The sequence below is a fragment of the Oryctolagus cuniculus genome, chromosome 10 (assembly GCF_051225735.1).
Source record: "Oryctolagus cuniculus isolate XC-2025 breed Fujian yellow rabbit chromosome 10, ASM5122573v1, whole genome shotgun sequence".
Lineage (NCBI taxonomy): Eukaryota > Metazoa > Chordata > Mammalia > Lagomorpha > Leporidae > Oryctolagus > Oryctolagus cuniculus.
In genome coordinates, this window is record NC_142876.1 from 70,118,060 (window position 1) to 70,132,549 (window position 14,490).

Sequence of the window (14,490 nt, forward strand, 5' to 3'; positions counted from 1 at the left end):
TAGATTTGGTAGCTGAAGTGATTACAAAAAGGAATCTTAGACTAGGTGGTTCTACTTGATTTTCATTGTGAAGCCCTTTCTTAATGAATTATGTGGTTCTTTTTTAAAGGTGGATCTTTCAACATATCCATGTTTGGTTTTCAAGAATAAAGTCATCATAAGACCTCATGCCACAGAAGAGATAAAAGTGCTTTTTATCCCTTCCAGTCCTGGGATTTTCAGATGCTTATTCAGTATTTCTTCTTGGCCATTTTCGGCAGATGCTGAAACAATAGTGCAAGCAGAAGCCTTGGCAAGCAGAGTTGTGCTCACTGCTCTTGCTGAGGTCCCTGTTATCGAGGTAAGTATTTGTAAATGAATCTTTGTCATACCAGGGATTTTATATGGAGATTGTTTAACCTCTGAAGTAATAGTTGGAAAAGATGGATTTGGGAACACATGGTTTAAGTTCAAGCCAAACATTGATCTTTAATATCTTCTCATAGAAAAATTTAAAATATTTCTGTTGTTTCATGGAAACATAAATATACTTCCCAAGATGTTTATAAAGCAGAATAAAACATTAAACCCTGTCCTCCAACTGGTTTTCATTGTGTACTTATATATCCATTTAGGAAAGTACCAGTGATTCATATTCCTTTCTCTTTTCTATACCTTTAGATTAGATGCTACCTAGAAACATTTCTCTCTGCAGTCACCCATATTCTGAAAGCAAGAGAAATAAATTAGCCTAGCCTAATTAGGATAATAAGCATTCATTAGATTATTGCCCACTTGGGACAATGGCTCTCAACCCTGAGTGCATGATGGAGTAACACTGAGAACCTTTAATTCTATCCCAATCCCTGAATCCCACCGAGACCAACTGAATCAGAGTTGAGGGTGACTATGTATATCAGTAATTTTTAAATCTTAGATAATTTGAAATTACAATTTTAATTAACAACTGCTTTACAAGAAGTGTCTCTTTTTAGTTGATGGTAGGTGAAGTCAGAACCAACAGAGTGAAAAGAAAAGGAATATGGGGTAGTTATGAGGGAAGGTACAAAAAAGGAAAGATAGAATACCTTCTCATGATAGGTAAAAATTAGTTCATTTCTAACGCGAATTAAATCTAGGATGTTTATGCAAAATTAACAAGTGTTGCTGAGCTTTGACTATAAGGGTAGTTCAGAGGTGGATGTGGTGAAGGAAGGGCAGGGCAGCCTCCTTTGAGGCTGTGGAGTTTAGGGTTTTCCCATGGTGCAGTTGCACTAGGGGCCAGCTTAGCCACTTGGTGCATTTTCTGGAGTATAATAGAGGAAATAGAGTTTGTAGGTGTTCTTGTAGTATAATCTCTTAATAATCTTTTCCTTTTTACTGAAATGCCATTTTATGGACTGTTCAATGAGCTCTGCGGTGCTGGCTGTCTTCTAGAGCAGGGGTTTTCAGCTTTAACATCGTTGGCATTTGGGCTGGACTGTTATTTGGGGTGGGTGGGTGTGCAGGAGAGGATGTTTGGCAGCATCTGTGGCCTCCAACCACTAGATGCCAGCAACCCCTCTTACCCTGGTTGTAAAAACCAAAACTGCCCCCCAGATGTTGGCAAATCACTGTAGTTGAAAGCCACTGACACCCAATTTCAGTAATTTTCTGGATTTCAGTATGTTCCACTCTGGTCAGCTTTTGGACTCTGCCCTTAAAGAAGCTAACATTTTTGTTGCAGACATGAAAAATTTCAACTACTCAGTATTTGAAGTTGCTGTGTTGTGAGTGGCTAACATTCGTGAAACTTAGCAGGGTAAGGCAGTGGTTCCCAGTATGCTCATTGGAATCAGCCCACAGACTTCCAGACCTACTGATGTCTATGTCTGAACTTTGTGACAAAAATGAGCAAGTTTGGCAATCACTGGTGTTAAAGGGTCATTCAGTAGTAATTAGGCCAGTTACCTCCCGGAGGGATGAAACTTAAAGGTATTAGACCTAAAGGCCGGTGGGATTTGAGTGGGGAAAAGTATCCCCTGTATGACATAATGTAGGAATTTTATACAGATTTTTAGTAACCTACTGTAGACATCATATTTATCAGTGTATGGACCTTTGCTTTAGCTACATATTTCTAAGTTGTCTCCAGTTTATGTTCTTAGAAGAAATGGATAAAAGTTTATATTGCTAACACTTGTTATTATTAGATTTTTAATTGCTTGCTTATTTTATTTATTTATTTATTTTATTTATTATTTCTTGGATGCTGAATAACATATATTCTAATTTGCTTGCTTGGATCACTAGTGGTATTGAGCATCTTTTATATTTTTATTAGTCATTTTCTTTTGCACTGGCTGTTCGGACTTTTTTTTTTTTTCTCTGTTGTTTTGTGTATCTTTGGCAATTTTTGTAGATGTTCCTTATAATTCTGCATTTTAATTCCTTACTACTTATTATGCTTTGGGATTATTTTCTCCCATTACTTGGCTTTTTTCAACTCAGTGTTTTTTGTTTGGTTAGACAACAAAAAGTGTAACATAGATCAGACCCTGTATCCCAAGTATAAGACAAGGGTTGTTTTTCTTCCTCTAAAAAGTATCCCTCGGGAAAGAGGGAAGGGCCTGATACTATTCCCACAGATTCACTCCTTAGGATGAAGTGCTTGTCTGTAACTACTGCAGTGGTGTTGGTTTGGATGTTCTAAAAAGTCACTTGACTTAAGTGGTTTAAAAAAAGAAAACTAAGAAAAAAGTAGTTTTAAGATTTATGTATTTATTTGAAGTACAGAGAAAGAGAGGGAGAGCCAGAGTTCACTCCCTAAATGACTGCAATGGCCTGGCTTGGGCCAGGCCAAACCCAGAAGCTTCCTCTGGCTCTCCCACATGGGTGGCAGGGTCCCAAGCACTTGGGTCATGCTCCTTTGCTTTTTCCCATGCCATCAGCAGGAGCTGGATCGGAAGCAGAGCAGTGCCCACGTGGAATGCCAACATTGCAGTCAGCAGCCTTACCCACTATGCCACGATGCTGGTCCCAGAAGACAAATTTTTTTTTTTTTTTTTTTTTTTTTTTTTAAGATTTATTGCTTCCTGGCCTTTTGGCTAAGATCAAGTATTGTTACTTATTTGAAAGGCACAGTTAGAGAGAGGGAGAGACAGAGAGAAAGAGTGATCCATCTGCTTCTCCACTATTCAGATGGCCGCAATGCCCCTGGCTGAGTCAGGCCAAAGCCAGGAACTGCATCCAGGTCTCCCACATGGGTGGCAGGAGCCCAAACACATGGGCCATCTTTTGATTTTCCCAGGCCTTTAGCAGGGAGCTGGATGGGAATTAGAACAGTGGATCATGCCCATATGGGATGCCAGCATTTGCAGGCGGCCATGACTTTACTTGCTGTGCCACAACACTGTGACCCTAAGAACAAGAAGTTTAACCCAATTTAATGATGATTACTGGTGGTGTGTAAATATTAGATGTTATACATTAACCTTTTAAATATTACTTTAAGAAACTGTTAAGTGATTAGGTGGGGAAATCTTGACCATATGTGTACAGAATAAATAAAAACAAGTACTGTGTTACCTGGATGAGCGTTTTGGCTTCAGTGACTCAGTGGCAGCATCACATTAGAGAATTCATAAAGTTTGTGGAAAATAAAATTAAAAGCAGGAGTTTATTTTGTGCAGATTGTTTTTCATAACATGTGGCAGATGAATTAGGAAAAAAAGCTGTGAATTTAAAAAATGTTGTGCACCAAAATAAACTCATACTTTTTTTTTTTTAAAAAAAGTGTATTTCTATCTACTTGAAATTTCACTCTCCAAATGCCTTGCAACAGCAAGAGGTGAGCCAGGCAGAAGCAAGGAACCCAGAACTCCATCTGGGTCTCCCACATAGCGGGCAGAGCATCATCTCTTATCGCCTGCCCCCTGCCACCACACTAGCAGGAAGCTGAATGGGAAATGGAGTAGTCAGGGTAAGAATCAGCACTAAAATCTTATTCTCCCTATTTTTCCCAAACTTTTTAAATTGCCTTTGTGGATGAAAATTGCTATAAAATCAGTTTGGATACACATGAAGATAGCTTTTTGGATACCTGTCATAGCAGATCAGAAAGTATCTCTAGTGATGAAGAAGCCACTGATAGAATCCTCATCTGATTTTGAAGACTGTTGTTTACTGACTGAAATCTTTCTGCCAGGGGTGGCAACACTTCACTCTCATTTTCTCTGATCTCTGCTGACATTTAAAGAATGGAGGCCCCCAACTACCCTCTCCCCACATTCTCACTGCCCTTTGTCCTAATTCTCTGCTTTGTGCTTTTTGCCATTTATATGCTAAATAGCCAGTCTCTATTATTATTTGATCCTTCTTGCCCCCCTCTCCCCGCTACAGTACAGACCCCTTAGGTGCAACAGCTAGTCTGAAAGTGTAAGCAGGCATATTTCTCAATTAACATGGTTTTTAAAATTCTGTATCACATAACTGGTGCATAGGGAGATTACTGATGCCATAAACAGGAGTGTCAATTGGTAAAGTCAACAACAGGAGTCACTGTGCACTTACTCCTCATGTAGGATCTCGGTCCTTAACGTGCTGTACACTGAGGCTTAATGCTATAACGAGTACTCAAACAGTATATTTCACTTTGTGTTTCTATGGGGGTGCAAACGACTGAAATCTTTACTTAATGTACACTAAACTGATCTTCTGTAAAAAAAAAAAAAAAAAAGAAATTTTCAATTCCCAACTTGACTCTCACTGGGATTAAACATGACAATAGGTCTGATCTGATTTCATCATCATTTTAAAAAAATCATCTATTATTTTTCACTTTATGTTTCTGTGTGGGAGCAAACTGTTGAAATACTTACTTAAGGTATACTAAGCTGATCTTCTGTATATTAAGATAATCGAAAATGAATCTTGATGTGAATGGAAGGGGAGAGGGAGTGGGAAAGGGGAGGGTTGTTGGTGGGAGGGACGGTATGGGGGGGGAAGCCATTGTAACCCATGAATCGTACTTTGGAAATTTATATTCATTAAATAAAAGAGAAAAAAAAAAAAATTCTGTATCACATATATATGCACCAAAACCAGTAATTATAGTCAGTTAGGCATTCCCCCCCCCACATTGATAAAGGCTTATGTATTAAAGTTGGTCAAAAAAGACTTTAAAGTGTATCTGTAGTTTCTAAATGGGAGAGTTTGGCCTGTCTTTCTCTGCCTCACCCCCTCCCTTTCTCCCACTGCGGCCAGAGTAAGGGATGGAGATAGACTGTGTAGTCTAGTACACCTTCATGCTATGTTGATGCTCACTGTGTGCTTATAAAGAAGCTCTGAGTTACAGAGTTCTTATGTGCCCTTTTGCTCTGACTTATCACTCTGTAATTTAAATCTTCTGTGTAATTGCTGAGGTTTTACTTTATTATTACTAGTATTTTTGTTTGCTCATGGTCTTTCAGTGTCTGAGAGGTGGCTGCAGATGTGAAATGTCTTTAGTAGGGAGACTTACAGTGTAGCAGTTTTGTCTTGAGTGTTCTGCAGCTGTATTGCTACTTGTGCTTAGGCTCCCAATTGTTTTATCTTTTAAGTGAAATGTTTTATCTTTCAAGTAAGAATTCTCTTTATCCCTTTTGTCTTAGAGTCTGTTTTGTCTGGTATTGATATTGCTGTGTCATCTTTGTTTTGTTGACTAATTTGCTGGCATATCTATTTCCATCTCTTTGCTTTTCTGTTTTCAACATCTGTTTCATTATGATATCCCTTAAAAACTCAGCTACATTTTTCTCCATTTATTCTCCCCTCTTTTTTTTTTTTTTTTTTTTTTTTTTTTTGATTTATTTGAGAGGTAGTTACAGACAGAGAGAGGGAAAGAGACAGAGAGATCTTCCATCCGCTGGTTCACTTCCCAAATGACCATAATAGCCAGAGCTGAGGCGATCTGGAACTAGGAGCTAGGATCTTCCGGGTCTCCCATGTGGGTGCAGGGGCCCAAGAGTTTGGGCCATTCCCCACTGCTTTCCCATGCCATAGCAGAGAGCTAGATCAGAAGAAGAGCTGCTGGGATTAGAACAGGTGCTCATATGGGATGCCAGTGCTGCAGTTGGAGGATTAACCTATTGTGCCACAGCGCCACCGCCTCCCCTTTTAAGATTTATTTATTTATTTGAAAGGCAGAGTTACAGTGTGGGGAGGGAGATCTTCTGTGTATATTTTGGTTCACTCCTCAAATGGCTACAACAGTGAGAGCTGAGCCAGGCTGGAGCCAGGAGCCAGGAGCCTCCTCTAGGTCTCCTACACTTGATCTTAGCCAAAAGGCTGAGAAGCAGTCCTCTTCCAGGTCTCCTACATGAGTTCAAGGGCCCAACCACTTGGGCCATGTTCCGCTGCTTTCCTAGGCCATCAGCCAGGACTCATGGGATGCTGGCGCCACAGGTGGCAGCTTTACCCTCTATGCCACAATGCTGGCCCCTTCTCCCCCTCCTTTCTTGATGCCTTTTGGGTATATTACATTTTCTTTTTCCCTTTTGTGTTAGTTTAAAAGTTCCACATTTCCATTCCCATTTTTTTTCAAGTTGATTACCTAAGTCTAAAGTTAGTCAGGAATTCTGTTTCCAAGCAACACAGTAAGCTTTGATAATTTTTAAAAAAATTTTCATCTACTTGAAAAGCAAAGTGAGCAAGAGAAAGAGAGCGCACTTTTAGCACTTTTATCTGCTTGTTCGCTTCACAAATACTTACAACAGCTGGAACTTCAAGGCTGGAAGCTCCATCCAGGTCTCCCACATGAGTGGCAAGGGCCCAAGCACTTGAACTGCTTTCCAAGATGCGTTAGCAGGGAGATAGAATGGAAGCAGGACACTCAGGACTCAAACCAGCACTCCAGTATGGAATGTGGTATTGGCAAGCGGCTGTTTAACCTACTGTGCTAGCAATGCCTGCTCTAGCTTTGATCATTTTCATGCTCATCTTTTCCTTCCATATTATCTTTGACTAACATTTTATTTCACAATGGTTCTTAAAATCAACATTAAATTTTTTTTAAAGATTTATTTTATTTATTTGAAAGAGTTACAGAGAGAGGTAGAGACAGAAAGAGAGGTCGTCTTCCATCCGCTGGTTCATGCCCCAGATGGCCACAATGGCCGGAGTTGCACCAATCTGAAGCCAGGAGCCAGGAGCTTCTTCCAGGTCTCCCATGTGGATGCAGGGTCCCAAGCACTTGGGCCATCTTCTACTGCTTTCCCAAGCCATAGCAGAGAGCTGGATTGGAAGAGAATCAACCGGGACTAGAACCAACGCCCATATGGGATGCTGGCACCTCAGGCCAGGGCTTTAACCCGCTGCACCACAGTGCCAGCCCCAACATTAAATTTTTTAACAGATTGGTCTTTATCATAGTTCCTGTTGTTTTGCTCACCATTGCTTCATGCTTCATGAATCTTCTGCTTTTCCATCACTGACTCTATTTTCCTACCTGTATTTAAAATGAACTTACTTTGTAATAATAAATATTTCTGATTATTTCTAGTTCTTGGGTTACTAGTGCTTCTACTTGTTCCTTTTGCTTGGTTATCCTACTTATTTTCTTCATGTGATTTCTCATTTTTTAATTGATACTTAAAAATTTTAATTTGAGTTCACATTTTTCTCTGGGGACCCCATGTTTCCTGGATTTTGAAAGTGTCCCTAAAGAGTACATTACAGAATGACACTGAAATGCATTCCAGGCCCTGAAGGTTCCTTTGAGTCTCAGCTTGGGGCTCCTGTGCTTGACATGGCCTAGGCCTGGGCTTTCATGTTCTTGAATGTGACCTCTCCATGCCTCCACCTTCCTGTATAGGCTCCTTGTTGCCTGCCTAGACGTGTGAACAGAGTTTTTCCAGTTCCCTTTTAATTTCTAGAAAGGGCACTTTGAAATTTTGGACTTTCTGCATGGAGTTTAGATTCCATCTATCCTCACTCTGCCCATAACAAGCCTGACATCCTGTCTTCTGTTCACAGGAAGATGTAAACTTGACCTCCTTGGAGGCAAGTCTGGACACCAGACCTTCATGTGTCACCACCAAAGTCAGCTCCCTTTGCCAGTCTGCCTTTGACTTTCCTGTATTTAATATTTGGCTCAAGTAAAAAAAGAAAAAAGTTTGTGTGTGTAAATGTTACCCTACATTTCTGCATGTGTGGGTGTAGGAGCTCTGTTTTGTTGGTCTTCCAGGTTTACAGAAATCAGTCTTCTGTGGTAGTAGGCACTTACATTAAACCTTCTGATATGTCTATTTTGATATGATTTTAAACATTTTCAGTATTTTAGAAGTTTTAATTAGATATGAAAATAACTAAACATTCAGATTTCTTTTGAAGGCAACTGAAAAGTCAGTATTCTATTAGCAGAAGTATTGAAGGGAGATTGCATATTTTATGAATTGTCAGTTTATCCTAAGATCTATAGTCTTTTCAAAGTAGTGGCAGCTAAGATATTGCTTTATTTTATAATATATTTGGATATATATAGTACCTCAAAAGAAGAATTTAATGTTTGTTTTTGTAGAAGATAAACAATTGTAAAATAGTCCTACTGACTCTCAATTTGTAGTTAGTAAAGTCAATGATATGAATATAAGGTGAGATATTTACTAATATGTTGCTTTTCATAAATCCATCTCTTTTTCCTTCAATAATTAGGTAGAAACAGAAAAAAAAGATGTTCTTGATTTTGGTGACTTGACTTATGGAAGCTGGAAAGCTCTCCCGTTAAAACTGATAAACCGGACGCACGCCTCTGTGCCAATCAGACTGATGATTAATGCTGTAAGTACTAACATGCAGTGAGACACCATGGGCAGACTACATGGACTTGGAATTGTAGGCATTGCTAATATAATCCTTGGTTAATTTTTGTTTTCCTTATTTTCTTAAGGATTCTGTGAACAAATTTAACATTACACTATCAGCTTTACTAAAAGAGATTCTTCTGTTTCTGGACAGGATGCAGTAGCCTGGCGCTGCTTCACGTTTTCGAAGGAGCCCATCCATGCTTCTGTGAAAGCTGCTCCTCGTGCTGATGTGGTTTCTCAACTGGCAGCCCCTTCTGTAGTCAGTCACCTGATTCCTGCCAGTTATGATGGACAGGTAGGTCGGGCATTGTGAGGAATTGGCTTAGAGTTAAAAAGAAGGGAAAGTTTTCACACTGCTTTTCTTTCATTAAGATTTCAATCTTAATACCAGTATTCACTTACTAAAGAATTTTTTTTTTATTTTATAGGATCCAGAATTTCTGATAATTTGGGTTCTTTTCCATAGTCCAAATAAACTAATCGCTTCTTCAGGTATTATGTTTACATTGTCTGGGAATTGCTTTACTCAGCTAAATAAACTACAGACTTCAGGTTTATTTCTCTGTCAATAAATGTGCATACTTTGAATGATTTGTCACCTACTTTATGTTGTTTACAAAATGGGGTGCACAACATGCTGTTTTGGCGTGGGTAACCTGAGCAAACAACACAGAAAACCTTTGGAAATATTTTCTCATAATTGATCTTATCACATCTACCAGTTGGATGTTTCCCTTCTTTTTCCACCTCTCTCCACTCATTTCTGTTCCTCTTTTTATTCTTTTAAATAGTCTTACCTAAATTTTCTTGTGACTCCTTTTAAGGGTATTGTGTTAAACTGCTAGTGGCATTTAGAATTAAAATAACTTTGGTCTGTGAACTAAAAGAATGAACTTTTATAGAGATTCTAGACTCAGCAGAAGAATTCTTGGCAAGAATTGATATAGAAGTTGACAGCCCAAACCCTACACCAGTTCTTCAAAGTGTTGCTCTCCGAGCAAGAGCAGGAGTAGCTAGGATACATGCTCCAAGGGATTTACAGGTACCCTCACATGTCTCTTTGCCGTTACCATTTTGTGTTAAGATTGATTTCACTTTGTGACTTTTTTTTTTTTAAGTACCTGTATTGCTCCATCCTCTAGACTATGCATTTACTGTCCAGTGTGAATTCCTCAACACACCATCACTTACCTTTGAAAAATGCTGGGAATATTGAAGTTTATCTAGATATCAAGGTAAGAATTCCTGTCAGGGTGCTATAGAGTGGTCTCAGGTCATCAGAGTCTCCCCCTGTCTGGAGGCTGCTGGGCTGCCTGACTCATCAGAGCCATGAGGCTCCAGTGGAAGAGTCGCTGCCAGTGCCTTAATATCTGGATTATACATATACATGCTAGGGTGCTTTAATTCTTTTTTGTGTGTGTGACAGAGTTAGTGAGAGAGAGACAGAAAGAAAGGTCTTCCTTTTCCGTTGGTTCACCCCCTAGATGGCTGCTACAGCCAGCGCACTGCGCCGATCTGAAGCCAGGAACCAGGTGCTTCCTCCTGGTCTCCCTTGCGGGTGCAGGGCCCAAGCACTTGGGGCATCCTCTACTGCCTTCCCGGGCCACAGCAGAGAGCTGGACTGGAAGTGGAGCAACCGGGACAGAACCTGGCACCCCAGCTGGGACTAGAACCTGGGGTGCCAGCGCTACAAGCAGAGGATTAGCGTAGTGAGCTGCAGCACCGGCCAGGGTGCTTTAATTCTAAAATCTAATGTTTTGAATTTAGGCATCAAGTTCTATATTAGTTCCTGAGAAATGTGTATGTCATCCTGTGGCTAGGTAGTGTTGGAGAGGAGTGCTCTATGTATGTCGACAGTATTTCTGAGACCCAAGAGTGAGAGAGGTGTCAATGATGGGAATTGGGAAGGGGTGGGAGAAAAGGGGACAGACTATCCTTTCCAAGAGAATAGGGTGAGTTGGGATAGTGGTGGGCATGAGGAAGGGTTAAATACCCTGCCGTAGAAAGTGACAAGGAGAGAAAGAACTGGAGGGAAAGCTGTACTTGTTTAGTCAGTATTTAGTGATGCTTATGTGTCAATGTTTAGGTCTCAGTACCAGGAAGTCACTTTTCAGTGGATCCAGAGAATCTATTCCTTAAACCTGGAGAAGAGCATGAAGTTAAAGTTTCATTTACTCCAAAGGACCCCAAAGCCCGTGAGGAGAGGTAATTTGCAAATATTTATAGTGAGAATTGTAAATGAGAAGCATTCATTTAGATGTGCTTCACTTGCAGGCTCAATAATAAAGTTAACATGTTTTGCTTTACCTAATAGTGATAATGGTAACATGTTCTGCCTAATAACTTCTCTTCTTTTTGTTACTAAAAATCTTTCAAATGAGCTGGAGAGAAATTAAGAAATCACTATTTTTAAGTCTGTTCTGACAAGAGAAAATGATAAAACATCAATTTTGGTTTTTCTCCCAGGAAGCCTTAGTTGACCTTGTCAGTTAATTTAAAATTCTCTAGGCTTATGGTTTTTTGGCACCTGGATGAGAAGTGAATATGAACTTAGTCAGAACAGCATTGTCATTAGTATTTGAACTTGTTTGCCTCAACCTAACTTGAAGTACACCCTTCTGAGACCCCTATGGCTCTCTGCGCAGCCCAGGTTGCATAGGACACTCGTGTGCTTGGTCTGCTGCTCAGACCCTGCAGAAGAAGCCAGGAATCTGGCTGTACCTGTGCACGCCTTGTGCCGGAAATGCTTGCTCTCAGCGTGTCTGGGAGGCCTTCCTCAGCCCTTCCCAAATCTCTTGCAAATCGTGTTCTGTAGCACTGTGAACTTCTCATCCTTCCATGTGGATGTTATTCTGATCATTTTTTCCTTGACTGTTTTTCTCTGGAACATAAGCTCCAAGGGTGGGACAATCACTGGATCCTCAGCACCCAGTACAGTCTCTTGGACAAAGGAATCATGTAGGATATAGTTGCCAAAAGAATTTAATACAGCTGAGTTTTTTTCTTTTCTTTTTTTGCTTTGTTAGGGTCTTGACAATATTTGTGCAGCCGTTCGGACCTCAGTACGAAGTAGTGTTAAAAGGTGAAGTAATTTCTTCAGAAAGTAAACCTCTGTCACCTGGATCTTGCTTCTCAGATATTCCATCGATTTTGTCCAACAAGCAGTTTTTGACTTGGGGTGGTGTCCCTCTTGGTCGAACACAGTAAGTATACACACTGCAGCTTGGGGAGCTAATATTTTGTTATTTAATATTCTAATGTTACTCTCTGTTAATTGTGACCAAGTATTGATTTTAGATTGAGATAAAGCTATCTTACATGTGCTTAATCTTCAAATTGTGGATTTTAATTAAAAATTTCTCTTTTGAAAGTGTATCCTTAAGAAATAGGTTTCAGTTTTTCTAGACTCTTTGATGAATTCTCTATTGCTAATGACATTTAGGTAATTAAGGGGCTGGTGCTGTGGCATAGAAGGTTAGGCTTTTGCCTTCAGTGTACCCCATATGGGTGGAGATTCAAGTCCTGGCTGTTCCACTTCCAATCCAGCTCCCTGTTAATGGCCTGGAAAAGCAGCAGATGACTCAAGTGTTGGGTCCTTGCACCCATGTGGGAGACCTGGAAGAAGCTCCTAGCTTCAGATTTACCCAGCTCTGGCCGTTGAAACCATCTGGAGAATGAACCAGCAGATGGAAGATCTGTCTCTCTCTCTCTCTTTGTAACTCTGCCCTTCAAATAAATAAATAAATCTTAAAAAAAAAATTTTTAGGTAATTAAGAGATTACATTTTCTTGTGTTCTTCCTATGAAAAGTGTTATGGAAAGGTAGGAAGGAAAAATCAGAAAGCTTATTCCTTTTTTTTTAAGTCATATTTGTTTATATGAAAGCCAGAGTGGGAGCCAGGTAGAGACCAAGAGAAACAAAGCTTTCATCTGCTGGTTCGCTCCTCAAATGGCTGCAGTGGCTGGGGCTAGGCCAGGCCAAAGTCGGGAGCCAGGAACTCCATCCCTGTCTGTCTCCTGGATGGCAGGGACCCGAGTACTTTGGCCATCTTTTGCTGCAATCGGAGTCTATTAGCAGGAAGCTGAATCGGAAGCAGAGTAGCCAGGACTCCAATATCACAAGTCGTAGCTTAACCCGCTGCAACACCAAACTGTTCCCCGACCTTGTTCTTTTTAACACATAGTTGATCCTATAGTGGATCTGGTCCTTTAAGTCAGAGATACAAAGAAGCTGAGTCAGAACCACAGGCAGTCTTGTGTGGATCCTGACAGAACTGTCCGTGCTGTGACAAAATCTGTAGCAAATAATTAATACTGCAAAGATGGCTGTTCTTAAAACCCAGATGTTCCTTAGATGCCATATATCCTGAAATCTTATTTTCAGTTCATTATGAATCAAATTAACATGTGCTAAACGTTCTTCAAAAATTATATTAGGTAAATTGCATACAGGAACACTGTGATGCTTTTCGGCTTTATAGTGGCAAGGTTTTTTTTTCTTTAATTTGAAGAGAGTATGCTTCTATTTGCTGACTTACTCCTCAAATGCCCAACAGCCTTAGACTGGGAGCTTAAGATGGAGGCCTAGAAGATCCACCCTCAATGTGGGCGTGCACCATCCTAAAGTTAAAAACTGGAGGAGAGGCACTTGCTTGATCTTTGCTCCAAAGCTGGATGGTGCTGCTCTTCTGTCTTTGTCCCTGTCAACCTCATCTTTGGCCTTTGTTCCTACGGACTTTACCTGGCAAGTTCCCTGGCTCTCGGGTCTTTGACCTGGGACTGAGAGTTCTTTGGTTCTGAGCTTGCTCTACTTGGACCAAGATACGCTACAGGATTTTCTGATTCTCAACTTTGCAGAGGAGTGTCTCCTGAATGTCCGTCATATTGGCAGACTTTTGTATCCTGACACGGGAGCTTTTGCTCCAAAAGGCAGAGTGGACAGTGAGAGAGACAGAGAGAAAGGTCTTCCTTTTTCCATTGGTTCACCCCCCAATGGCCGCTGCAGCCAGTGCACCGCACTGATCTGAAGCCAGGAGCCAGGTGCTTCTGGTCTCCCATGCAGGTGCAGGGCCCATGGACTTGGGCCATCCTCCACATCCCTCCCGGGCCACAGCAGAGAGCTGGACTGGAAAAGGAGCAACCGGGACAGAATCTGGCGCCTCGACCAGGACTAGAACCCGGGGTGCTGGCACTCAGGCGGAGGATTAGCCTAATGAGCCACGGCGCCGGCCCAGAACAACTACTTTGTGACACTTGCCAGTATGTACTAAAGTGAACACAGGTAGAATGTTCACAAAGTTGATAAGAGACATGTATAATGAAAAACCATGTGTGAATTTCATTATTTTTTGCACCAAAATAAACTCATGTTTAAAAAAAAAAAAAAAAAAAAAGATGGGGTCCTAGAACTCAACCCAAGTCTCTGATGTGGGTGGCAGAAACCCAATCATTTGTGGCATCATGACTGCATCACAGGGTCTGTGTTAACAGAAAGCTGGAGTTAGGATCCAGAGCTGGAATTCTACCCCAAATACTCCAGTGTGGGAAGTGGGATGTGAGCATTTTAACTGCTAGATTAAGCACTCGCCAACCCATCAGGGAAATATTTTACCTCGTTTCTTCCTGAGTGAGGAAGTAGTAATTATATACTTTCTGAGTGACACATAGTAATTATACATACTTATGGAGTG

General features: G+C 40.7%; 1 protein-coding gene across 17 annotated transcripts in view; it reads left to right on the top strand.

The window, feature by feature from the left end:
- The window catches only part of CEP192 (centrosomal protein 192), a 151,007-nt gene that overhangs the window by 92,527 nt on the left and 43,990 nt on the right, over window positions 1-14,490 (top strand). For all 17 annotated transcript variants that reach the window (XM_089305389.1, XM_017343984.4, XM_089305392.1 and 14 more), the window contains 8 exons: window positions 110-340; window positions 8,650-8,775; window positions 8,953-9,096; window positions 9,230-9,293; window positions 9,704-9,843; window positions 9,944-10,036; window positions 10,888-11,006; window positions 11,828-12,004. In XM_089305389.1, the coding sequence (XP_089161515.1) occupies window positions 110-340; window positions 8,650-8,775; window positions 8,953-9,096; window positions 9,230-9,293; window positions 9,704-9,843; window positions 9,944-10,036; window positions 10,888-11,006; window positions 11,828-12,004 (1,094 nt within the window). The remainder of the gene's footprint in view (window positions 1-109; window positions 341-8,649; window positions 8,776-8,952; window positions 9,097-9,229; window positions 9,294-9,703; window positions 9,844-9,943; window positions 10,037-10,887; window positions 11,007-11,827; window positions 12,005-14,490) is intronic.